The sequence below is a fragment of the Mesoplodon bidens genome, assembly GCF_964165515.1.
Source record: "Mesoplodon bidens genome assembly, chromosome: 8".
NCBI classification, from domain to species: Eukaryota; Metazoa; Chordata; class Mammalia; order Artiodactyla; family Ziphiidae; genus Mesoplodon; species Mesoplodon bidens.
Genome location: NC_138165.1, coordinates 78,272,112 through 78,297,123, shown reverse-complemented (window position 1 = coordinate 78,297,123; position 25,012 = coordinate 78,272,112). Strand labels below are relative to the sequence as shown.

Here is a 25,012-nt window from a genome sequence, read left to right as displayed (position 1 = left end):
CAAAACCTACCTGAGAGCACCAGTATTTGATAACCATCTGATAAAGACGCTGCTTTTCTGCAGAACCACAGGTAGTTAACCTAAGTAACCTAAGGTTGTTTTTAGAAGCAATTTAAAACTTGCTTTATTTAATAGCAAAGAGAGTACCAAAATAAGATGAAACTTCCATTAACCTACATTTCAGTTTTCAAGAAGGCTTGAGGGGGCTTCCCTGGTGGCACAGTGGTTGAGAGTCCGCCTGCCGATGCAGGGGACACGGGTTCGTGCCCCGGTCCAGGAAGATCCCACATGCCGCGGAGCGGCTAGGCCTGTGAGCCATGGCCTCTGAGCCTACCCGTCCGGAGCCTGTGCTCCGCAACGGGAGAGGCCACAACAGTGAGAGGCCCGCGTACCGAAAAGAAAAAAAAAAAAAAAAAAGAGGAAGGCTTGAGGTTTTGCAAAATATCGTGAATGGGAAATCTGTTCCTAAAGAACGTAACAATTCAAGCAGGCGTGTTCATTCATTTGTTATCCATTCATTTATCTAAATCGAACTGGGGTCAACTATGTGTCAAACCCAAGAGTACGAAAGGCCCAGTGCCTGCCCCCAGGGAGCACACAATCTCCCTTGGGGAGACAGACCACTAACCATCATGGTATGGAGGCAGAAGGCAGAGAGCCTCACTGAAGCACAAAGGAGAACAGAGGAAGGGCCAATAATTCAGGAGGGGCAGGAGGGCAGAGAAAGGAGCCATCTGAAAGGCTTCCTAAAAGGGAGGTGGGTGAGGGTCCCTGTGGAGGATGTCCCAGAGAGAGGAAACTGCCTTTGCAAAGGCCTGGAGGCAGCAACATTCATGGTCAGGATGGCTGTGTTGAAGGGAGAGAAGAGAAATGGCTACTGATAAAGGTGGAAATGTAAACAGGGTCAGCTCACACAGAGGATGGATGTCACACTCCTAAGGAGATCAAACTTTGACTTCAAGGATATTTCCAATTTAAATCCTTTCAGTTATCGTCCAATAATATAGAGATACTTTAAAAGAGTCACAAAGAGTGTCAACTGTAAATTTCATTCTTGGATATGAGAGACCTTAAGTTAAGCCGCGTGAGGGCAGAAATGATTCTCTCACCAAAGCACCTCTCCCTTTCCAATTCATCCAATAGAGATAACTGATGAACTCATTTCACTGCAAGACTTTTTACTAAGTATTTAATTTCCCACAGTGCTTGGCTAGCTAGTGTATAAAAACACCACATGGATCTGTTCTCACATCTCTAAAAGCTTATAATTTATAACTTAAGACATAACAGTTATTATTCTTAATTTTCAGAACTAAAATGTCATTGCTGTGTGACAGATTGGGAAACAAACTAATCATAAAAAGGCCATAAAAGCTAATCACTAAAGGAAATAAAAGTACGAAAATAAATCAATGTAAAATTACAAATGATCAGAATTTTCCGTTGTTTATTATGATTTATTTTATTGAGCTGAGAAATCTATTAACCTTTTGATACGGGAAGATGGAATTTACTAACTGAGTTAGAGGAGTTTTACTTCCATTGTCATGCAGATGGATAATATTTACAACTTAAACATCACCCTCTTTCAAAACGATGCCAACATTTTGATAAGTTGCTGAAGTGCAATGGCAAAAACACCATCTCCTGTTACTCTTCGTATGTGTATGTGACACTGGTCATGACAAGTGGATGAATGTGGCGCCTGAGCCCATGCACGGAGCATTCACACTGAACCTCTGTGGTCTGTGAGATCACAGATCGGCCTCCTTCCCCATTTTGGCTCGAGGCCACCTCTGTTCTGAATAAGACACTCTATCTGCTGAGCCTACCATACTGGTCTGTCCACTGGCCATGTTTTGCAGGGAATCAATTACTATGACTGATTCTTTAAAGTGCTTTTCCTTCCCATAAACCAACTTTAGGAGCTGTTCAACCCATCCATCAACAGATACTTGGAAAGGGGCCAATATTTGGTCAGTACTGTGGTGCCGGACCCAGCTTCTCAAACTGGGAACACATAGTCTCACCCGAGTGTATGACTGTGAGTCACAGAGAATATGAAGCCACAACGTAAAAGGGCCCAGACTTCTGCCACTGTTTGCTCAATGGTCGATAAGTGAAAACAGTTCTGTATTAATATAATATATGGAATATATTACGGAATACAATGGATAAAAAGATTGCATCCATTTTTAAGATCACACAGAAGACTCCAAAGAAATTATATGTGGAAGTTGGTTTTGACCATGTCCCAAAGTAGCAAGTTTGTTCTTCTGTGCCCTGGGGTTATTTTGGTAGAAAACTCTGGGAAGCAGTAATACAGTGGGAAGAGCATGAGCTTTAGAACCAGACAGAGCTGAGTTTGAATCCTTGCTGTTTCATATTCCCTGAGACTCTGACTTTGACCAAATCACTTTATCTCAAGCCTCTGTGTCCTCATCCAACAGAAAATTATTTAATATGAAGATCTATAAAATAAGTAGTACAGCAGCTGGCAAAGCTGGGGGAGGTTTTAAAAATATACCACACTAAGTCATGTTCCTGCTTAATTCCTTTCAACGGCTACTTTCGCCCTTTGAATAAAACCTTACATGTTTCTGTCTCAGCTTCTAAACCTTTTGGGGCACAGACCCCCTTGGGCAGTCTGGTGAAGCCTCGGGGGTCCCTCTCAGAATAATGGTTAAATAAAACATGCACGATTACAGAGGAAATCACTCATATTGAAATAACATTAAAGTATTAATAAAAAATTTTATGCTACAGTGATGTACGTGCTTCTCTGTCAACATCAAATAACACAACACAGCGGCAGGTTCTGTAATTACAGTAATTTTGAAGTAGTGATGAGCAAACAGCTTTTCAGGATATCTGCAACCAATGTAATTTGATATGAAGACACCTGTGATTTCTAGTTGTGAAAGTCACAGGTACTCCTGCTACTCCTGTGGGTTGTTTTTCTCCCTTGCCTAGATTCATGATTGAAGGAAATGCTAAATATCATTTACATATGAGTAAAGATGAAAATTCATTTTTTATTTTCATCCAACTTTGTGAAACCCTGGCTTCCACCCCTGGATGCTGTGGAGGATGAGGAAACAGGTGAAGGGTCAGTATTCTACCAGTTCCGGTTCCTGGCGTACTCTCTGCCCTCATCTCCCATCACCACCCCTCTGCCTACCACACTCTGGCCACACAGGCCACTCAACCACTTGCTCTTCAAACACGATGAACTTTAGTCTTCCTCAGGCACCTGCTTTTGCTTATCTACCTGGAATGCTCTGCCCTTGGATCACTGCATGGTGTTTCTTTCCTGTTTTCTCTATCTCAGCTCAAATATCACCTCCTGTGAGAGGGCTGCCCTGACCAACCCCATCTAAAGTAGCCACCTGCCCGTGCCGCCCTGCTGTATTTTCCTCATCGTAGACGTCACTATATGAAGTAGTCGTGTTCATTTATATGTTCTTGTGTTTACTTTCTGTTTCCCTGCCTTAGAAAACAAGCTCCATGGGAGCAGGAACCTCATCTACACGTTCAGTGCCACATCATCAGTATCCAGAATAGTGTTTGGGACAAAACAGGAGTCTGATACATCCTGGCTAAAGGAAAGAAAAATTACTGAGGATTCCAGTAATGTTACTTCTCTCATCCTTCATTCAGGGTTTTAGGCACTGTGGGATACAAAGAGATGAAAGACCAACTCCAGCCCCCAAGTAGTTAGCCTAATGGAGGTGGGAGATGGACCTGTGGAAGGCTGGAGTGAGTTCCAGGTGAGGCTCTCTCACTTTGCTGTGTGACCATGGACAAACCCCTTCTAGGGCCTCAGCTCCCCTGGTGCCAGACAAATGGTTTGGACAAATTTAACTCCCTGGTCTCATGGGATCTACAGTGTATGATCATTTAAGATCTAACAGTGTGGGCTTCCCTGGTGGCGCAGTGGTTGAAAGTCCGCCTGCCGATGCAGGGGACGCGGGTTCGTGCCCTGGTCCGGGAAGATCCCACATGCCACGGAGCGGCTGGGCCCGTGAGCCATGGCCGCTGAGCCTGCACGTCCGGAGCCTGTGCTCCGCAACGGGAGAGGCCACAACAGTGAGAAACCCGCGTACCGCAAAAAAAAAAAAAAAAAAAAAAAAGCTAACAGTGCAAGGGAGCATATATGGCAAGGGAGGGGTTGTGACCCTAAGCGGAGAAAATTCACAGAGGAGGACAAGACTTGGAAGGGCTCTGAAGTACATTCAGCCTCCAACGAATAATGAGGAGGGGGGATTTTCAGAGTCATGAACCCTCAGTGTTGAAAGAAACTGTAAAGGCTACCCAGCACGACCACTAGGGAATGCTTTGGATATCTCTACGAGGCTGTTTTTGGAGATGTAGCATAATGCCCCCGCTCTTAGATGGAACCCAGCATGGTGGTTAAGAGTATGAGCTGCAGAATAGCACGGCTGGGTTCAAATCCCAGCTCTGTTGCTTCCTAGCTGTGTGACCTCAGGCAAAGTACTTACCTTCTCTGTGTCTCAATTCCACCCTCTGTAAAATGAAAATAACTACATGGCGTTATAGTCAAGACTAAATGAGAAAATGAATATAATATGCATAACACCCATTTAGTAAATGCTACTTATGATTCTGTGGAATGGCTTTCTCGTGTGTCAAGCTTACTATGTATTCTCCCAAACCATTTTTCCCTTCTTCCATTATAATTGAGTTTTTACTAGCTAGAGACTACATTATCCAGTTTGGAGTATCTGCAAGCCAATATTTAACTATATCTTACCTTTTCCTTGACATTCACATGAGTATTGAGTTCAGCCATCTTGCTTCTAGTGGAATAAGCCCTACCAAGAAGGGGGAAAAAAAATGATTAGCTTTAAAGTTTTAAAATTGATTTCTCAATGTGTTATTTTTATGATCTCTTCCAATATAGTAAACAATTTCATTCAGCCATAATCATAAATACCAATTTAGAATATAAAAATACTTTCAAGCTAAGCACTTGTCTTAGATATGCTCTAAAAGCATGTTATGATAACTCCAGATGACAATGTAAAATATTTTATTCATACTGTACCAACATGGAAAATGACAAACACAGATGGGTATGGACCTAAACTTTGTTTCTTATTATGTAAAAGAACGGTGGTCAAAAACGGTGAGAGGAAGAAAGTGTACCTATTTTAACTAAGCATTGTCATCACAACCTTTACTGTTCCAATGTTTTTATTAGTCTCTAGTCAATATAGCAAACATTGATTGAGTCTTTCCTGCATGTATGTAACTACACCAAAACACTCCAGGAAGAAACAAGAGAAAGGTTCCAGATTAAAACATAAGAAACACATAATAGTTTTTAAACTTGCGTTTTCACTTATCAATATATGCACATTCTTCCAGATCAACACATATATACCTGTATCATATTTTTAATGACCATAAATTCATGATCTGTAGTCTCAAATGTACTCTTAAAACTGCCCATAACCCTTCTGTTTTCCTAAATTCTTTAGGTTTTCGGCCTTTGGCGTCCAATCTTCTTTGAAAAGTTGCCCACTATGAGAAGATCTGTATTCTTAATATCAAGCTGTTTTTCTTCTTCTCATCCGGTCTAAATCTTTTACCATTATTATAGAAGCTACATCTTAAGTCTTTAATAGTTTCAATCTCTTTTTGAAATAGGGCATAACTGACTTACAATGGGCAAACAGATTGGTTCAGAAGTTAGCAGCTAGACAGGCCAAGATATCAGTATATTACCTATTTGCATGTTTAATGCTTTTTGTCAATCAAGAACCACTGAAACTCTTTCCTATATCCTTTTTGACTTTGGCTACAAAGAGTGTATCTAGAATTGATAACATTTCAGGGATAACTTGCAAAAATTCTCTGATTTCTCCCCATCATTTTCTTTTAAGCCTAGGTCTTAAATAAAGCATAAATTCAGATCCATTACCTTTTGTTGATTTAGGATGAAAGCTTGGCAATATGTAATCTTAACTCTATTACCACTCAAATAGGAATCCATATACTATTATCTACTATATTGTTAAATATTAGAAACAGTAAAATTTTATTTTTACAAGTTTCCAAATGACATTGCCACTGATACATGCATTTGGGCACGGTGGCAGGGGAGACCCTGCATACTCAATCTCCAGTAAGACAGCTCCTTCCCATATACTGTGCAAAGAGTGCCCATCCCACTGGATACACCTCCCATTTAAATAACTCTTCCCAATGGTAAATGCTATATCCTCTGCCTTGGCATAAGGGAGAAAGTAAATAATGCTAGCTGGCAAATAATGTCTGAATTTCATTCTCATTATTCTTGCCCCTGAGAGTTACTAGTAAAAGACATTAGGATTATTTTCTGATTATCCATAACAGTGAATAGAGATGGTATGTGAAGTATAAGGACAAATAATCAGGTGTTTTTGTTTACAAGCCATAGATGTGAAACCTTTGATCAGTCATCACAATGCCTGCAAGGTAGTCTATAAGCGTGATATCTGAGGACATTTGAATGGTTGATTTCCTTATTCAAATGGAAGTTCTGGCATTATGTAAACATACACTGCATATACATAGATTTTTCTACATGTGATAGTGTATGTATGTATGTGAGAGAATGAGGATGGGGAAGACAGAGAAAGAGACACAGGCTGTGGCTATGGAGCGAGGAAGGCTCAAAGAAGACAGCAGCACTTGCGGCAATTTGTTAGGATGGATCTGAGCCACAATTCCTCTCCTTAGACTGGATTAGCTGCATCTTCTGGACACATCAACTGCTGCCATTATAGATGTGTGAAATCTGATAGAAACAGGGTTTTGTTTTCATTTTGCTTTGATGTCTAGGATTTGGGTGTGCAGCATTTTCTAAAGCTGGAGTGTTATAATCTATAGAGAAATCAGGGAGGAATTCCACAGGGGACAGAAAATTCCTGAGATCTGAGTAAGTGGCAGTACTGAGCTAGATTCATAGGAATACATACATTTCCTCGGCAATTCCCTTTCTCATTGCTTCGGCGTCTAAGTCAAGGAAGACTCTTCTTTGGTTGTGATGCCAGCAAGATTGATTACAATATTATTTTTTTTGTGGAAGGAAAAGGCTGGCTGTGAGAGTAGAATGGGGCTATTACAGGTTCCTCAGATGGGAAGATAAGATAAAAATAATTGGTAGGGAGCTCTCCTTTGTCCATTTTACTCTTTATTTCCCCCCCTGTGTGCTATCTCTACAGGCAATTCCTTCCAGCTGGATTCCTATGGCCTTTGCACATCAAGGCTTTCCGCTGGCTGGTATATAACAGAGAGATTGGGAAATCAGCTCCAGCTCCAGTTATGGAAACTAAATGAAAGATTTCAATATAAATAGAAAATAAATCTGATTTGCTTTAAGAATTGAGAATTTAAGTGGCTAGATAGTTAAATTGGGCTCTATTGATAAGGACAAACAATGGGGACAAGATTGACCTTCAGTGTCAAAGGCCCTTCCTGAGTGTCCACACCTCAGATTGGCACTAGCCCTTCCAGAATATTCAGAAGCACACCTCGCCCTGGCATGGCATCACATGCCCATGACCTTTCCTCTGACTCCCTCGCCCCTAGGAAAATGAAACTGTGCTGTGCCCCTATTCTTCTGGGATTCTGTTCTCTGCTCTGAACTATATCGGGAAAGCCAGATCCACTTAATCTGAATCTTAACTGTTTAACTTAAATAGTTAAGGAACTTTTCCTCTAAGAAACAGTATATTGTCACCTCCTCCTAAATGACAGGCCCAGAGTTCAGCAACTTGAAACTCCATCCCTCAAAGCTGCAGACCCCCTGGGTTAACCCGAGAAGCCTTTGAGGCTGTGAGTAAGTTGACATGTTTGGGGCCAACGGACCTCCTATTTCCTTCTCATCACGCTTGGTCACCATGCTTGATGGTCTATCTCTAACACAGCTTGATCTCGAGAGCTTTTAAGTCCATAAGAAAGGTACAACGATCTCTGACTTCTTGGGGAAGAACCTGGTTTCTAATTCCTATTATCACTACAATTGTTCTTAGAACAGACCAATTACTGGGGCCTAACTATTCAAATCCACACATACATGTCCCATGCATATAAATAATTGGGGCCTAACTATTCAAATCCACACATACATGTCCCATGCATATAAATAATCAACAGAAAATGAAGATAGCCAGAAATACAAGTCCTGATATTGGTGCAACATTTTAACAGCTTAGGTATTGTTTGAAATTTTTTCCCTATAATTACACCTCAGCTTTCAGTAATAACATTACAAACATACATATACATCATCTAAGTTTTACTCATATCCTAGAGAAAAATAAAGATCAAGGAAACTGTTGACTGCAATTTTATTTATGAAATCTCAGATTGATCTCTCACCTCAGTTTAGATATATGTTCCATAGTCAAAAACTTGTTAGGAAAGATGTCAATCCCAAAGAAAAGCATTTCACCATTAATCTATCACCAATATATCATCTATACACGTCTCCAGTGTAAAATTAATAATCCACAACTATAGTTACCATCAAACTGAACTTACTTATGCAAAGATCTTAATATGCATTAATGCTAGTCAGAAAATCTGTTAGTTTGTAAAAAAGACAAATATTCTTTATGAAAAATACATCTGAATAGTGCAAATTCCGGCACATACATTTGTTTCAGTATTTCTAATTAATACAATTCAGAGAAGTTTAATATATACCACAATCTGATCAACTACCAAACTTGGAGTTTAAAAAAGATATGTATATGTTTATATTTCTCATGCAATCATATAAACTATAAAAAGTTAAAACAGTATATTGAAATGCCAATTGCTTTCTGATTTACCAATCTCCGTTTTCCCTCCTGTTTCACTATGTAGACAGTAATAAAGTTTCACTTTTGTTTCTCTGAAACCTATTACTGCTCTTGGACTGACTTTCCTGTTCTCAGGTGTCATATCACTTTTCTTGAATGGAATTTAGAGAGCCAGAGGAAATACATAAGAAAAAATTTAAAATAATGATTTTAACAATTTTTTCAAGGTCATTTATGCAAAGTTTTCCCATGATTTATAAAAAACATAAAAATAGAGAATGCCAGTTGGTATGGGGGGGAGGTGGAGGCCAGAAAAAAGAAATTTCCTCGGGTCATTTTCTTGCAAAGTCAGATTTGAATGCGGCTGGTCTGAACCAGAATGTCCTGGGAGCGTAAAATACATCCTGGATTTCAAAGGCTTGCTACAGAAAAGGAATGTAAACTGTCTCAATAGATTTTTATGTCAGTTGTGTGTTGAAATGATAATATTTGACACGTTGAGTTAAATAAAATATAACATTAAAATTAACTTCACCCATTTCTTTTTACTTTTTTAATGTTACTACTAGAAAATTTTAAAGGGCTTATGTTGCTGACATCATACTTCTACTGGAAACTGCTGTCCTAGAGCAGTGGCTCTTAAAGTGGGATTCCCAGAGAAGCAGCAACAGCAGCATCTGGGAACTTGTTAGAAATGTAAATCCCTGCCCCTCTCCAGAAGGACTGGATCGGAAGCTCTGGGAGGCGGGCACAGCAGTCAGTGCTCTAACCCGCCCTCCAGGGCATCCAGACACACGCAAACCAAACTGTGAGAACCACTGTTTATAGTCTCTGGCCTGGGAATATTAAGAATGGGCCACTTCCTTGATCCCAATCACCACACACAACAAACAGATTCTCCAGATGCCTAGATAGATAAATGGGTGGGGAGCTAGTTTCGTTAGGGAATGGTCTTTTCACCAACATATTAATAATAATAATAATATGAAGCACTTAGATTGTGCCAGGCACTCTGCTAAGTGCTTGACACGTATTTATTCATTTAACCCTCATACCCCCATAAAGTAGAAACTGTGATTATCTTCCTTTCATACACGTGAAAGCTGAGGCACAGAGATTCAGTAACCCACCCAGGGTCCCACGGTAAGTGGCAGGGCCAGGACTCAACCCCAGGCAGTCTGAAGCTCTGGAGCCCAGAGCCATTGTGCTGATAGCACCTCAAAAGCATCATAAACAAGTCATGGGGCTCATTGTATAAGAACTGCAGTAAGAACTCTGCAAGGAGAATAAAAGCGGTCCCGGGCGCTGCCTTCTCCAGCCGGTCAGGCATGTGACGTATGCTTTGTACATTCGCAGGGCACACAGACTGCAGAGCAAAGCACTAAAGTCTCACAGGAATGGGAGGGAATGTACCTATTATAAAGAGATGGCTGTTTTCCTGTGGCTTCTACCTCAGACGAGAATGTTAGAAGCTTCACTTAGTGGGCCCTTGACCAACAAGCTGCTTTCCTGGTTCTACAGCGTTGCCCAGAGGCTCCACGACATTCCAGGGTCTAATGTTTAACTACTCCACCTTTCTAAGTTAAAGTAATTAAAGTGCCTCTGTATTTGATTTTGGTACAGCCTAGACAGTGTTTTGATCACATAGCTCCTGAGACATTTTCTCACGGCTGCCTCAGAGAGGAAGAATCGGGACTGATCTTGTGGGGAGGAAGTCAATTATGCGATGTGATTGGAGAAGCAGCAAAAAGCCTCTCCGTCAAAACAGAGCGTCCCACGGTCTCCCAGAGAGCCAGCTCCTCACCTGGGGAAACTTCTTAAGAGATGTCTACATTTTTACTCAGCTTATGGGTTACCACCACCTCTGGAAGCAGGTGCAATTTCACACATTCATTTATTTCATTCTCTACTGCCATCATTTGGCCCTTAGCAGACAGTGGTGCTCTGAGAGAATGGGAAACAGGACAGGGAAATGTTGACAGAGAGCTTGGGGAAGCCTGCACATCTGTCTATGTGGGCCACCATTTGCCCTGATGGAACATCTGAGTAAAGGTTCTAGATTGTCAGAGTAGAGCATGAGGGCCTCAGGCACTCAGTTGCAGAAAAAGAGATTGGAGTTGTAGGGAAGAAAAACAAGTTTCCCTCTACCCTTTGAGTTCTTAGCTGGGACCCCTGTAATAAAAGATGAATACGTGAAAAACAAACAGATGTTTATTAACATGTATATCTCACGTACACATGGGAGATACTCAGGGAAAAATGAAGAACGCCCCGGAGGTGGCCTAGAATTCAGGATTAAATACCATCTTAACAGGACAAGCAGAGGGGAGAGTAAATGACTTTTAGGAAAGATGAATGAGCCCTTAGAAGACCAGATGGAGGTATGGTAGCTTGTGACAAGGTCTGCTGAGTGTGGTGTCCATTCTCTAGTCTCCCCTCCTGTGATGAAAGTCAACATCCTCCTGGCTGGTGAAACTCCCGGGGAGGGAATTTATGACAACTGAGCTCCTTTTGGACGATCTGTCTTTAAGAAGAAAAGGGGAGTCCAGAGAAAGCCTCTTCCTGCATTTGCTGGGGTTTTTTTTCTTTTTTTTTTTTTCCTTTGCGGTACGCGGGCCTCTCACTGCTGTGGCCTCTCCCGTTGCGGAGCACAGGCTCCGGACGCGCAGGCTCAGCGGCCATGGCTCACGGGCCCAGCCGCTCCGCGGCATGTGGGACCCTCCCGGACCGGGGCACGAACCCGTGTCCCCTGCATCGGCAGGCGGACTCTCAACCACTGCACCACCAGGGAAGCCCGCATTTGCTGTTTTTCAAGGGCCCACACCTCACAATCATCAATACGCCAAAGCGGCATATTTGGGGTACCATGTCCTGAACCACCACTGCCGTATTTTGGGGTGGCATCTTCTCTAGCCTTCAGAGCACAGGACCTCTGTGGTCCTTTTCAGCTCTCAGGTGTTCAGGTCTGTAAGGGCCCTGGGGGTGATGCAAGCACTTAGTAGCCAGGGTAGCTGAAAGCTGAAAATTCACCTTAAAAAAAAAAAAAAAAAAAAAAAAAGACGTGGGTGCTGTCTCCCATGTACTAGGCTATTTCTCTGTAAAGATCACCTTTAAACTGGTCAAGGACTAACTGTCCAGTCCCCTAAGCACAGTCAAGGGCACTTACATGCCAGCTGGAGAGGAAAACAGTGCTCCCTCTATAAAACTGGGACTTTGCCTAAATGTATCAATAACATCATATAGGTTTTCTGTTGCTTAACTCTTCCATTGCCTAATCTTCCCTCTCTTCCATTTTGTGTCCTCTTCCCTTTCACTCCTACCTTAGCTGTTCCTTATCTGGTCTTGTAATTACTGAGGTCTCTCATAATCTAAGTACTTTAGCTCTTTTTTCTGTGGTTTAATTCCCACAGTTTAATAAAGGTTCTTGTGCAGTGCCTTGCTCCTCGGAGGAAAGTTGCTTTAATTATTGGGAATGGTGTATGTGTATGACTGATTCACTTTGTTATAAAGCAGAAACTAATAAAAAAAATTATTGGGAATGAAGACACATAAACAATGAGACAGAGAATAGTGACTGAAATATGAATTTCATATGAAGACTCTTACCTAAACTTTTTTGTTTAATTTGAAGGGGGGAAAAAAAATCTCAAGGTTGCATTTTTATTCAAAGACACTTCAGTGTTCTAAACCCACTGTTAGAACAACTTCACTGAAAAGCAGTTTAAGGGCAAATGTCAGGAAAAAAAATTTCACTTTTAAAAGCCCTGTCTCTGCCCCTTTTGAAAAGCAGGGTTAGCCTTTGGTTTAGAAATGTCACTGCCTACTAAGTTCTTTGTGGGGGGAAGAAAGAAAATTGAATGTTTTCTTTAAACAGGTCATTAACAGTCAATACTTACTCGAAAAATCCTGCTTCCAGAGGCAGATAAAAGCTTCCAATCACTTAGGATATCACTTGAGCACATCTAGGGCAAGATGTGCTGATGCCAAGTTTCAGACCTTTATGAGAGAATATCTTGACTCAACAGCCCCGAGTGCTTGCGTAGGAAGCGGAGTCATCGGGACTGTGCGCCCTTGGACGTGCTGCACACACAGAGCCGCCGGGAAGAGCACAACGCACACTTTACGGCAGGCCCGGCTTTGCATTTTCCATTTTAGTACTGGCACACGCGTATGAATGAAGATTAACCATTTTTGCATAAAGTGCCAAACCACCTCCCCAAGGCAGCAGAATGCAAATGGGCGGAAAAGAGCAAAGGACAGCTAAAATAAACGTGCAGATCTCAGGCACCGCCAGCACAGGGGGAGGGCGCACAGGGGGAGGGCGCACGGCAGGCTCTATTAGCATTCATCTGCGGCCTGATTTCTCTATTTAATTTGAAATTATTTCATTGCACAGGTCTCTGACAGCTCGAGAATATAAATAAATGCCTTTTTCTAAAAGTGACCCGATGCTGGCTCCTGGAAGGCTCTGCTTCTGATTGCTGGGCTTTCAAGCAAACATGTGTTTCCATAGAGATGTGGGTGACCCGGGGCCCGGTGCAAGTACCCACTTGTATCAGCAATTCAATTATGCTCAGTTCTTTTAAGATGCGATGATGTCAGCTCAAGTCTTTAAAACAGGCCTATCCTCAGAGACGCCTCGGGAAAGGTGAAGTGGCCAGCGTTACAAGGCTCGGAGGAATAAATTTCACTCTCTCCAAGCACGCCATAATAGGCTCTCTCCCCACAGATCGCACCGCCTTGCCCACCATCCCCTACTGCCCGCCTGCAGAACAAATCCCAAACTCCAGAGGGGTTTAGACAAAAGACTAAGCACAGTTCTCCTTCACACCTCTGAGCACCAAACTCACGCCAACTCCCCAAATGTTGAAAAGGAAATACCATGCCTTCTCTTTCTTTTTTTCCTTTCCCCCAGCTCTTCAACCAGCTATGGCAATTCCTACACAAAGGGCAATGATTCTTATTAGTATGTGACAAACATTTACTAAACACCTACAATGTGCCGGGCTCTATGGGGAATGCTGGCAATGGTTACAAAATACCACTTATGCAACTCTTGCTGTATACCTGGCACCTTCCATGTATGAACTCATTTAATTCTCATGAAGACCCATATGGAGTATGTCAGCCCTCATTTTATAGAAAAAGAAATGCCAGCACAGAGAGGTGAGCTACTCAAGTCACACTGCCAGTAAGTGCCTGAGCTGAGATCTGAACTTGGACCTCCTGACTGCAGCGCTCCTGCCCCCAAAGGAGCTTAAACCCTCTGATGAAGACAGATATACAAGCAAAAACACAGAAAAGAGGAGGTGGGGAAGGAAATCAGCGTGTGAACTCAGGAAATTAGACTAGGAATTCAAGGCTCTGGGCAGAGCAATGCTGGTGCTGTGATCTGCCCAGGTGGCCAGTCTCACACCAGAGACAGGGCTTCCCAGAGGGTTAGAGGTGGGCTCGCAGTTAGAGGGGGTGGGCTGGAAGTGGAGGCTGCATACTTTTTAAAAGATTTTACAGCAAATTTTGAAGGAAAACACTGATATTCATCTCCAAAGAAAACATGAACTGTGGTTCTGCACTATAGCTCTGGCCTGGCAAAGAGAAACCCTGACAAAACCTGGCAAACAAAAGCTCTACGTTCACAGCCAACTCTGGGCAAGCGCGCTCATCTGTCATGGAATAAACACCTGGTAAAGGAAGCCAGGGTCTCTCCTGAGGATATTCTGGTTTCAAAAACCCCTGTTCTAAGGTACTCACAATATCCCTGGTTCATTAAGTCAGAACCCTCCTAGTAATTTAATGGTTTTCTCAAAGTAGCAGAGCAAGTCAGGTCCCTCCTACTTCCTTGAAACGTCCGTCACTGGCACTGGCTGAATCAAAACAGTCTGTGATGTTCTAACTTACAGGCACTGGCGTTTGCTGGGAGAGCAGTGCTAGGGAACTGAGGCAGAAGAGAACTACAGGCAGCCAGCCCCTCTCACGCCTCCTCCCCCGACCCAGCACTACTGCTCCTAAGCCGTTCCAACAAAATCCATCTCGACTCACTTGGTAAGGTGTCCTGGTGTTCCACATCAGGGCTTCCAGCGCACGGCTTGCCTGCCTTTTCTCGATAGACAGATAGACAGATGGCCTGTCCCTGAACTGGCCACCTTTATCAACTTGCTTTTACTGCGTCAAGTTATCTCAACAGCGAGGCAGGTGGAGTCAGAGACTGGGGTAGGTAGCAGGATCCTGGGGGTGGCTGAGGCCACCTGAGGCTCAGAGGGACTCACCTACTTCGAAAAGACTTGTTGCCTTTTTGTAAAACTGCCCCGTGCTTTTGCCTTCAGGCCCCTGGTAGCGAATGCCCAGTTCGTCGTTCTTCTCCTCTTGGGAATCGAAGAGCCGTCAGACTGCACTTGCGAACTTTACACGGACCGCCCCGGAGGCTAAGAGACAGTATGGGCTGGGACCGCAGTCATCGTTCCAAAGGTCAGTTCCTGAGAGTGGGAGTCAGCCAAGGGCTTCTAATCGTCCAGTGCAATGAATTAGCAAACATTCCTAGCACTGCACCCTGAGCCTTCCTCTCTCCCCTCCCCATTTTAAAACCTGTTCCTGGTTCTAGACCTAACCAGAGGCATCTGCATCTGCTGGCTAATTTTACACTAAATGAATAATGTACTACTGTGTCCAGGGGTATATACAGTTTATTAGGGGTCATGCCCTCACCCAAAGGAAGGAAGTTTTCATGGTGAATTTCACCAGGGAAAAGCTAGTGTGAGGAGCACGGGAGTGGGGATGACCATTGGGGGAGCAGAATGGAGAAGGCCTGTCAGGCCTGCGCCACCTACAGGCACCTCAGTCCTATCTATGTTTGTTTGCTGGTTTGACACTTAAAAAAAATTAACTCGTAAATTCAACATGTTCTTAGAAAGGCACTGTTTCTCTTTAGGGTCAGGCCTCTCACCCACCACCTTGCTCACCGTCCACAGGCAGTCAGCCCGGGAGCCCCTAGAGCCAGCCCTGTGGCAGAAACATCTACATTAATTACTGTGCCTCTGTCACCACCACACAGGGTCTTGGGCCCCCAAATGATCGCAAACAGGAAACACTGCCCATTTCTACTATTCAGATTCTTCCTTATCCTCTTATGATCGAAAATAAGTAATTAAAATTTGCCAAGTTTGAATCTCAACTTTGCCTCTTACTGGTTTTGGGATTTGAGCAAGTTATTCAACCTCTCTACATCTTCACTTCCTCACAGGTAAACTGAGAATGATTATAGTAACTACCTCATGGGGTAGTAATTTGGATGAAATGAGTTCATATTTGTAAAGCGATTAAAACAGTGCTTAGCACACATTATGTGCTATAAAATAAATAAAAATAAATAATCTCATTCGATTCCTCCATAGCTTATGTGGTTGCTTTCCCCTCCATCCTCATTTTGCAGGTGAGAAACTAAGGTGGAAGAAGTTATGGTCATGCATCTAGCCAGTGATGGAACTGGCCCTTGAAACACAACCTTCTGACCACAAGTTGCCCACATCTGGATACACCTTTCCCTCACCATGGACACTGCCACCTTAAGGGAAGCCTAGGGCAATTCTAGAGAGGTGTGGGTAGCAGTCCAAGGCTGAGGCCTGACTGCAGCACTGCTGAGAGAGATAGAGACTTCCAGGGCTCAGTGTCCACAGGGTCATTTGTTTATCATGTTCTTAAATTTTCAGCACAGGCAAAAGTGAATCCAAGACTATAATACCTCTTCCTTGTAGAATGGCTCAGAAACCCATGCCAGGTCACAGTTTCCTGTCTTGTGGCTACCAGATGTGGTCAGTGCTCTAGTGACCAAGTTCACAGCTAAGGTACTTGTCTTTAGAAGACAATAAGCAGTTATAACATGGAAAGAACAAAGTATAATAAAGTCTTAGAGCTAATAACAGAACAGCCTAAAAATTACAAAATCTCCTTTCATACGTGCTGATTTCAGGTAATTGTATCAAGATGGATAAAAGAGAATTAACATGATTTTAATGCCCTTGAATTTATTCTAACGCAATCACAGATAATAAAACTCATTTTGACCATTTTATGATATGGTCAAAATTCTAGAGGTCATATTCACTGCCTTAGTGAATTTTATTTCAATTTCTAACTATAATAAAAAAATAGAAATTTGTCACCTGAAATATATGCTGTTTTGGGGAAATTAATAACTGTTTTTAAAGTGCTTCAAATATATGAGATATTAATAGATTTAATGAATCACAAAAAGAATTTCTTCCTTTTAAAAAGCCTATCTCTGATCAATTCCACTTCTCCTTTCCCTTTTCCAAAGTACCTAGGAGAGTGCCTTTGACCTTTTAAATGTTCAATAAAGACATGTGGAAAAGAGGAGTGAATGTCCTCTCATTTTATTTTTCCTTTCTTGGTTTCAGTGAGTCTTCAATAATTTATTCCCCAGGTTTCAACATCTAGTGCTGGAGTATCACTTTAAATGCCACCATTAAAACCAGCATTGTCAAATGCTGCTCTAGCCACATCGCTTTACACCCCCTCCAATCCACCCCTTCTCCCTCCTCCCCCCATATCTCCAACCCAGTAGTGTTTCAGTCATTCTCAGAGTCAAGGTCGAATCATGAGAGCTGAAGCCCTCTACATCTTCCCGTGTTGGGCCCCACGTAGCCCATGTCTTTAACCAGGTAACTTCCCCAACATCTCCTACTTATTTTATTTCTTAACTCAGAGCCTCGTATTCGGGATAATCAGGTCACTAGGCTAGCCCTCTAGTTCCCCTGCACCAAAGCCTATGCTCTGTCTAAAAGAGATAGGCCGAAAATTTATCCTTTCTGTGGAATACAAGGGGAAAAAAGTGGTTTCCAACCCAATGCTAAACACCTTTAACCACTAACCTCACCAATATATACCCTGTAACTCCACATATAGATAGGGATTTTTATTGCTGTTGACACCCTTATGCACTCTATGGGTTCTTTGTAAACCTTCTCACAACCTGTCTGCTTATCCCTTTAGTTTACAGCAATCAAAGTCCTGCCTGAAAGCATACACCTTGCTCTGAGTCCCAGCCTGACCTATGGCTCAACTCACATTGGGGGAAGTTTGGAAGGTACCAAAGGCTTATGATGGTCTATAAGCCATAGCAATATGTAGTTTAATCTCTTTCAAATCATTTTTCTAAAGATTGAATGAATCGAAACTGGGTTTTGTACAGTAGTTCAAATATTGTACGGGTCTCTCAATTAAATATAATACCATATATTATTTCCCTTTGGAAGACTTTCTGTTAGTCATCCAATCTCCTTTAAAGCAATTTTGAGGTGTAAATGTATTAGGTTTTGATCACTTGTCTGATGAAAAAGATCCATCTCTCACAGCCTTGATTCCATTTATACCCATTCTTGGCAGACCGATAGAGACAAGCAATCAGGGTTGCCTGGTTTTCTACACTAATGTTAAAAATTTCATTACTTAGCTGTAGAACACATCCTTTGAGTGTGCTTTCCATAGGTGGACACTGCATATGCAGGGGTGTCCCTGTGTGTGTCCCTGTGGGAAATAAGACTCAATGCCTATTCTTGATGTGTGTATATTGTGGGGCATGGGGGATGTCAGAGCCAAGAGAAATAAGAATCTTAAATCATTCTGAAATGACTACAACCATGTTTATAAAAGGGGCTTCTCGGTGGGTGAGATGGCTTTAGTTCAGGTGGATTAATCAGAGAAGGCTTCTAGGAGGAGGTGTTATTTTGCACTGCATTGAGGCAGTATTGCCAATGATGGAAATGCCATTTCAGGTAAGAGAAAGAGCAAAACTGAAACCTCTCTGGTGGAAACAAGTAAGTCATGCATGAGATCAGAAAGAAAACCCACCTGCATAGTGCACAGAAGTCATTCAACAAATATTTACTGGGAGTCCACTATGTGCCTTGACTACGTGCAATGTGTTTAGCTAATTGCAATGCAGTGTAATTTTAAGATGGGCTCCTGAGGGAGATAAGATTAGCAGGCAGTAAGTAATTAGATGACATCAGAAGGCAGTATGTGAAAAGGTGTTCACAATTTGGTTTCAATTATACACATGTCCTGTTCATAATACAGCTAAGAGTTAACATCCTTCTTTCGTTTTCCTTTTAGCGAATGCGAGAGTTTCTGCTCATCCGAACCCCACACCAACTCCCCATCCCACCACACTGTCATTTTTGGTTACAAGGTTCTGAAACCAGACCCTATTTTCTCCGTTATTCTTGACATGCTGAATCAGACACTGGAGATTTTTTTGTTTTTTTAGCTATTTTAACATAATTCTTTGTCCTTACAGTTTTATAAAAACATAAGCTTTAATCTGACTAATATTAAAGGCCCCAAAACAAATAAAAGCTATGAAGCTGAGTTTCACTTAGCTCTAGGAGAGAAACTCATAAATTACATTAAAGACTTCATTTGGTTTTATTTTTTACCCGGAAGATGACCAACAGCTAATACTATGTAATTTACCAAACTCAGTCTTGAAAAAGAGATAACCAGACACTGAAAAGATATTCCTGTTTTATTAAATGCTTCTTTAAAAACAAGGAAGTCTTTAAGAGGAAAAATGTCTTTGAAAATTAATCTACTTTAAAAAAAAATCTATTTCTGAATGGCTACCAGCCAGACTTAACTTGGTTTCATTTTTCATTTCAAGCTTTCAAACAATATCTGACTAGGCAGAATGAGACCTCTCTAGATACCTCATGGAAGAATGGTGTAAGGACTGAAGAAACACTACAAAGACGACCTAATGGTCACAGTTTTACTTTAATTTTCAAAAATCCTGAAGCTACGCTACATGATGGGAAAAAGTAAACTTAGCTATGGCAAAGCATTCCCCTTCTTCAAACCTGTGAATAATCAGTCTCTTTACAAAGACTTCTCACATCTGAAAACACTGCCATGCCTTTAGTAAGAACTATCCTTACTGAACACATTCATTCACTCATCCATTCATTCATTCATTCAGTATTCACTTAGCAAACACCTCTGAGCACCTCCTCCGTGCCAGGCACTGGCCTACATGATGGGGCTACAACAGTGAACCAAATGAAACACCCTTGGGCACCACACTTTGATGATTTTATCTCTTTATGTCTACTTCCCTGAGTCCTCAGGATGCTCCTGCAAGGTAGGCATTATTATCGCCATTTTCTAGATGAGGGAACTAGGCGTACAGACGTTAAGGCCAAGACCCCAGAGCCAGTCAACAGCAAGGAGGGGACTCAACCTCTGGGAGTGACTCCCAAGCTTGTGCTTATTCCACTAGTCTGCTGCCATTATTTTGGTTCAATGAAAATAAAGGGAATCGTCTGAAAAGTATTTAGTGGGTTCATTCCAAATTAGAAAACTTAGTATTCCCTAAAATTAGAATAAAAAATGTAAAGCTGACTTGGTTAAAAAAGAAAGTCAAATGGGGTGGAAAATTATCAATGGGAAGAAGAACAACGTTTTTAAATTTTGCTCTAAGATTGCATTTTGTTGATAATCACACTGTACATCGGTCATAATGAGCCTGTATTAAATGAAACTCCCAAGACTTCCTCATTTGATCTATTAGTAGGTCCCATCTCCCCAATCTTTACGTTTGCAGTTGAGTTATTTGGAACTTAAGTGTATGAGTTTATATTTGACTCAAATTAATTTTATCTTTATTCATTTGGCTACTTTTTCCAGTCTATTAGAGTTTCTTTTTTCTTTTTTTGGATACCAAATCTATAACTTTACAATTTTAGCTATACACATCACTTTGGTCATCCACAATTTAATGGATATCATTGATGTAACTTATGCCACTAATTAAACAGTCTGGGCTTGAATGTCAGCTCTGCCACCTAAGAACGGTGTGACCTTGAGGAAGTTACTTCAACCCTCTGTGTTACTCATTTATAAAGTGGAGATAAACATAGCAACTGCATAGGGATTGTTGTAAGGATTAGGTCCCATTTGTTTATTTTTGTTTTTATTTCCATTACTCTAGGAGGTGGATCAAAAAAGATCTTGCTGTGATTTATGTCAGAGAGTGTTCTTCCTTGATTTATGTCAAAGAGTGTTCTTCCCATGTTTTCCTCTAAGAGTTTTATAGTGTCCGGTCTCACATTTAGGTCTTAAATCCATTTTGAGTTCATTTTTGTGTGTGGTGTTAGGGAGTGTTCTAATTTCATTCTTTTACATGTAGCTGTCCAGTTTTCCCAGCACCACTTATTGAAGAGACTGTCTTTTCTCCATTGTATATCCTTGCCTCCTTCGTCATAGATGAGTTGACGATAGGTGTCTGGGTTTATCTCTGGGCTTCCTATCCTGTTCCATTGATCTGTATTTCTGTTTTTGTGCCAGTACCATATTGTCTTGATGACTGTAGCTTTATAGTATAGTCTGAAATCAGGGAGTCTGATTCCTCGAGCTCCGTTTTTTTCCCTCAAAATTGCCTTGGCTATTCGGGGTCTTTTGTGTCTCCATACAAATTTTAAGATTTTTTTGTTCTAGTTCTGTAAAAAATGCCACTGGCAATTTGATAGACATTGATTGAATCTGTAGATTATTTTGGGTAGTACAGTCATTTTTACAATATTGATTCTTCCAATCCAAGGACGATGGATGGTGTATCTCTCCATCTGCTTGTGTCATCTTTGATTTCTTTCATCAATGTCTTATACTTTTCTGTATACAGGTCTTTTTTCTCCCTAGGTAGGTTTATTCCTAGGTATTTTATTCTTTTTGTTGCAGTGGTGAATGGGATTGTTTCCTTAATTTCTCTTTCAGATCTTTCGTTGTTAGTGTACAGGAATGCAAGAGATTTCTGTGCATTGATTTTGTATCCTGCAACTTTACCAAATTCATTGATTAGCTCTAGTAGTTTTCTGGTGGCATCCTTAGGATTCTCTATGTATAGTATCATGTCATCTGCAAACAGTGACAGTTTTACTTCTTCTTTTCCAATTTGGATTCCTTTTATTTCTTTTTCTTCTCTGATTGCCGTGGCTAGGACTTCCAAAACTATGTTGAGTAACAGTGGCGAGAGTGCACATACTTGTCTTGTTCCTGATCTTAGAGGAAATGCTTTCAGTTTTTCACCATTGAGAATGATGTTTGCTGTGGGTCTGTCATATATGGCATTTATTATGTTGAGGTAGCTTCCCTCTATGCCCACTTTCTGGAGAGTTTTTACCATAAATGAGTGTTGAATTTTGTCAAAAGCTTTTTCTGCATCTATTGAGAGGATCATATGGTTTTTCTTCTTCAATTTGTTAATATGGTGTATCACATTGATTGATTTGCATATATTGAAGAAACCTTGCATCCCTGGGATCAATCCCACTTGATCATGGTGTATGATCCTTTTAATGTGTTGTTGGATTCTGTTTGCTAGTATTTTGTTGAGGATTTTTGCATCTATATTCATCAGTGATACTGGTCTATAATTTTCTTTTTTAATAGTATCTTTGTCTGGTTTTGATATTAGGGTGATAGTGGCCTCATACAATGAGTTTGGGAGAGTTCCTTCCTCTGCAATTTTTTGGAAGAGTTTGAGAAGGATGGGTGTTAGCTCATCTCTAAATGTTTGATAGAGTTCACCTGTGAAGCCATCTGGTCCTGGACTTTTGTTTGTTGGAAGATTTTTAATCACAGTTTCAACTTCATTACTTGTGATTGGTCTGTTCATATTTTCTCTTTCTTCCTGGTTCAGTCTTGGAAGGTTATACCTTTCTAAGAAATTGTCCATTTCTTCCAGGTTGTCCATTTTATTGGCATAGAGTTGCTTGTAGTAGTCTCTTAGGATGCTTTGTATTTCTGCGGTGTCCGTTGTAACTTCTCCTTTTTCACTTGTAGTTTTATTGATTTGATTCCTCCCCCTCTCTTTCTTGATGAGTCTAGCTAAAGGTTTATCAATTTTTTTTATCTTCTCAAAGATCCAGCTTTGTTTATTGATCTTTGCTATTGTTTTCTTTGTTTCTATTTCATTTATTTCTTCTCTGATCTTTATGATTTCTTTCCTTCTACTAACTTTGGGTTTTGTTTGTTCTTCTTTCTCTAGTTCCTTAGGTGTAAGGTTAGATTGTTTATTTGATATTTTTCTTGTTTCTTGAGGTAGGCGTGTATTGCTATAAACTTTCCTCTTAGAACTGCTTTTGCTTCATCCCATAGGTTTTGGATCATCGTGTTTTTGTTGTCATTTGTCTCTAGGTATTTTTTTATTTCCTCTTTGATTTCTTCAGTGATCTCTTGGTTATTTAGTAATGTATTGTTTAGTCTCCATGTGTTTGTGTTTTTTACATTTTTTTCCCTGTAATTGATTTCTTTTTCTTTTTTTTTTTTTTTTTTGTGGTATGCAGGCCTCTCACTGTTGTGGCCTCTCCCGTTGTGGAGCACAGGCTCCAGACGCGCAGGCTCAGTGGCCATGGCTCACGGGCCTAGCCGCTCCGCGGCATGTGGGATCTTCCCGGAACGGGACACGAACCCACGTCCCCTGCATCGGCAGGCGGACTCTCAACCACTGCACCACCAGGGAAGCCCTGTAATTGATTTCTAATCTCAGAGCGTTGTGGTCGGAAAAGATGCTTGATATGATTTCAATTTTCTTAAATTTACTGAGGCTTGATTTGTGACCCAAGATGTGATCTATCATGGAGAATGTTCCATGTGCACTTGAGAAGAAAGTATAGGCTGCTGTTTTTGGATGGAATGTCCCATAAATATCAATTAAATCTATCTGGTCTAGTGTGTCATTTAAAGCTTGTGTTTCCTTATAATTTTCTGTCTGGATGATCTGTCCATTGGTGTTAGTGAGGTGTTAAAGTCCCCAAATATTATTGTGTTACTGTTGATTTCATCTTTTATAGCTGTTAGCGGTTGCCTTATGTATTGAGGTGCTCCTATGTTGGGTGCATATATATTTATAATTGTTATTACTTCTTCTTGGATTGATCCCTTGATCATTATGTAGTGTCTTTCCTTGTCTCTTGTAACATTCTTTATTTTAAAGTCCATTTTATCCGATATGAGTATTGCTACTCCAGCTTTCTTGTGACTTCCATTTGCATGGAATATCTTTTTCCATCCCCTCACTTTCAGTCTGTATGTGTCCCTAGGTCTGAAGTGGGTCTCCTGTAGACAGCATATATATGGGTCTTGTTTTTGTATCCATTCAGCAAGCCTGTGTCTTTTGGTTAGAGCATTTAATCCATTCACGTTTAACGTAATTATCGATATGTATGTTCCTATTACCATTTTCTTAATTGTTATGGGTTTGTTTTTGTAGTTCCTTTTCTTCTCTTGTGTTTCCCACTTAGAGAAGTTCCTTTAGCATTTGCTGTAGAGCTGGTTTGGTGGTGCTGAATTCTCTTAGCTTTTGCTTGTCTGTAAAGCTTTTGATTTCTCCATCAAATATGAATGAGATCCTTGCCAGGTAGAGTAATCTTGGTTGTAGGTTCTTCCCTTTCATCACTTTAAATATGTCGTGCCACTCCCTTCTGGCTTGTAGAGTTTCTGCTGAGAAATCAGCTGTTAACCTTATGGGAGTTCCCTCTGTGTTGTTTGTCATTTTTCCCTTGCTGTTTTCAATAATTTTTCTTTGTCTTTAATTTTTGCCAATTTGACTACTATGTGTCTCGGCATGTTTCTCCTTGGGTTTATCCTGCCTGGGACTCTCTGTGCTTCCTGGACTTGGGTGGCTATTTCCTTTCCCATGTTAGGGAAGTTTTCAACTATAATCTCTTCAAATATTTTCTTGGGTCCTTTCTCTCTTCTCCTCTGGGACCCCTATAATGCGAATATTGTTGTGTTTAATGTTGTCCCAGAGGTCTCTTAAGCTATCTTCATTTCTTTTCATTCTTTTTTCTTTATTCTGCTCCGTGGCAGTGAATTCCACCATTCTGTCTTCCAGGTCACTTATCCATTCTCCTGCCTCAGTTATTCTGCTATTGATTCCTTCTAGTGTATTTTTCATTTCAGTTATTGTTCATCTCTGTTTGTTTGTTCCTTAATTCTTCTAGGTGTTTGTTCTTTAATTCTTCTAGGTCTTTGTTAAACATTTCTTGCATCTTCTTGATCTTTGCCTCCATTCTTTTTCTGAGGTCCTGGATCATCTTCAGTATCATTATTCTTCATTCTTTTTCTGGAAGGTTGCCTATATCCACTTTATTTAGTTGTTCTTCTGGGGTTTTATCTTGTTCCTT

General features: G+C 41.1%; 1 protein-coding gene and 1 long non-coding RNA gene across 6 annotated transcripts in view; one reads left to right on the top strand and one right to left on the bottom strand.

Moving 5' to 3' along the window:
- The window catches only part of SPATS2L (spermatogenesis associated serine rich 2 like), a 175,506-nt gene that overhangs the window by 87,218 nt on the left and 63,276 nt on the right, over positions 1-25,012 (bottom strand). For 3 of the 5 annotated variants that reach the window (XM_081242436.1, XM_081242439.1, XM_081242435.1), the window contains exon 3: positions 4,775-4,835. In XM_081242436.1, coding sequence (XP_081098562.1) covers positions 4,775-4,813 — 39 coding nt within the window. In that variant the 5' untranslated portion in view covers positions 4,814-4,835. Of the gene's footprint in view, positions 1-4,774; positions 4,836-14,855; positions 14,878-18,680; positions 18,768-25,012 lie in introns of those variants that run through there. The other 2 variants (XM_081242437.1, XM_081242438.1) reach the window with 2 other exon arrangements.
- Positions 14,136-17,170, top strand: LOC308621724. The gene is made up of 3 exons (XR_014016501.1): positions 14,136-14,858; positions 15,140-15,281; positions 16,243-17,170. It is a non-coding gene; the product is annotated as an uncharacterized lncRNA (long non-coding RNA).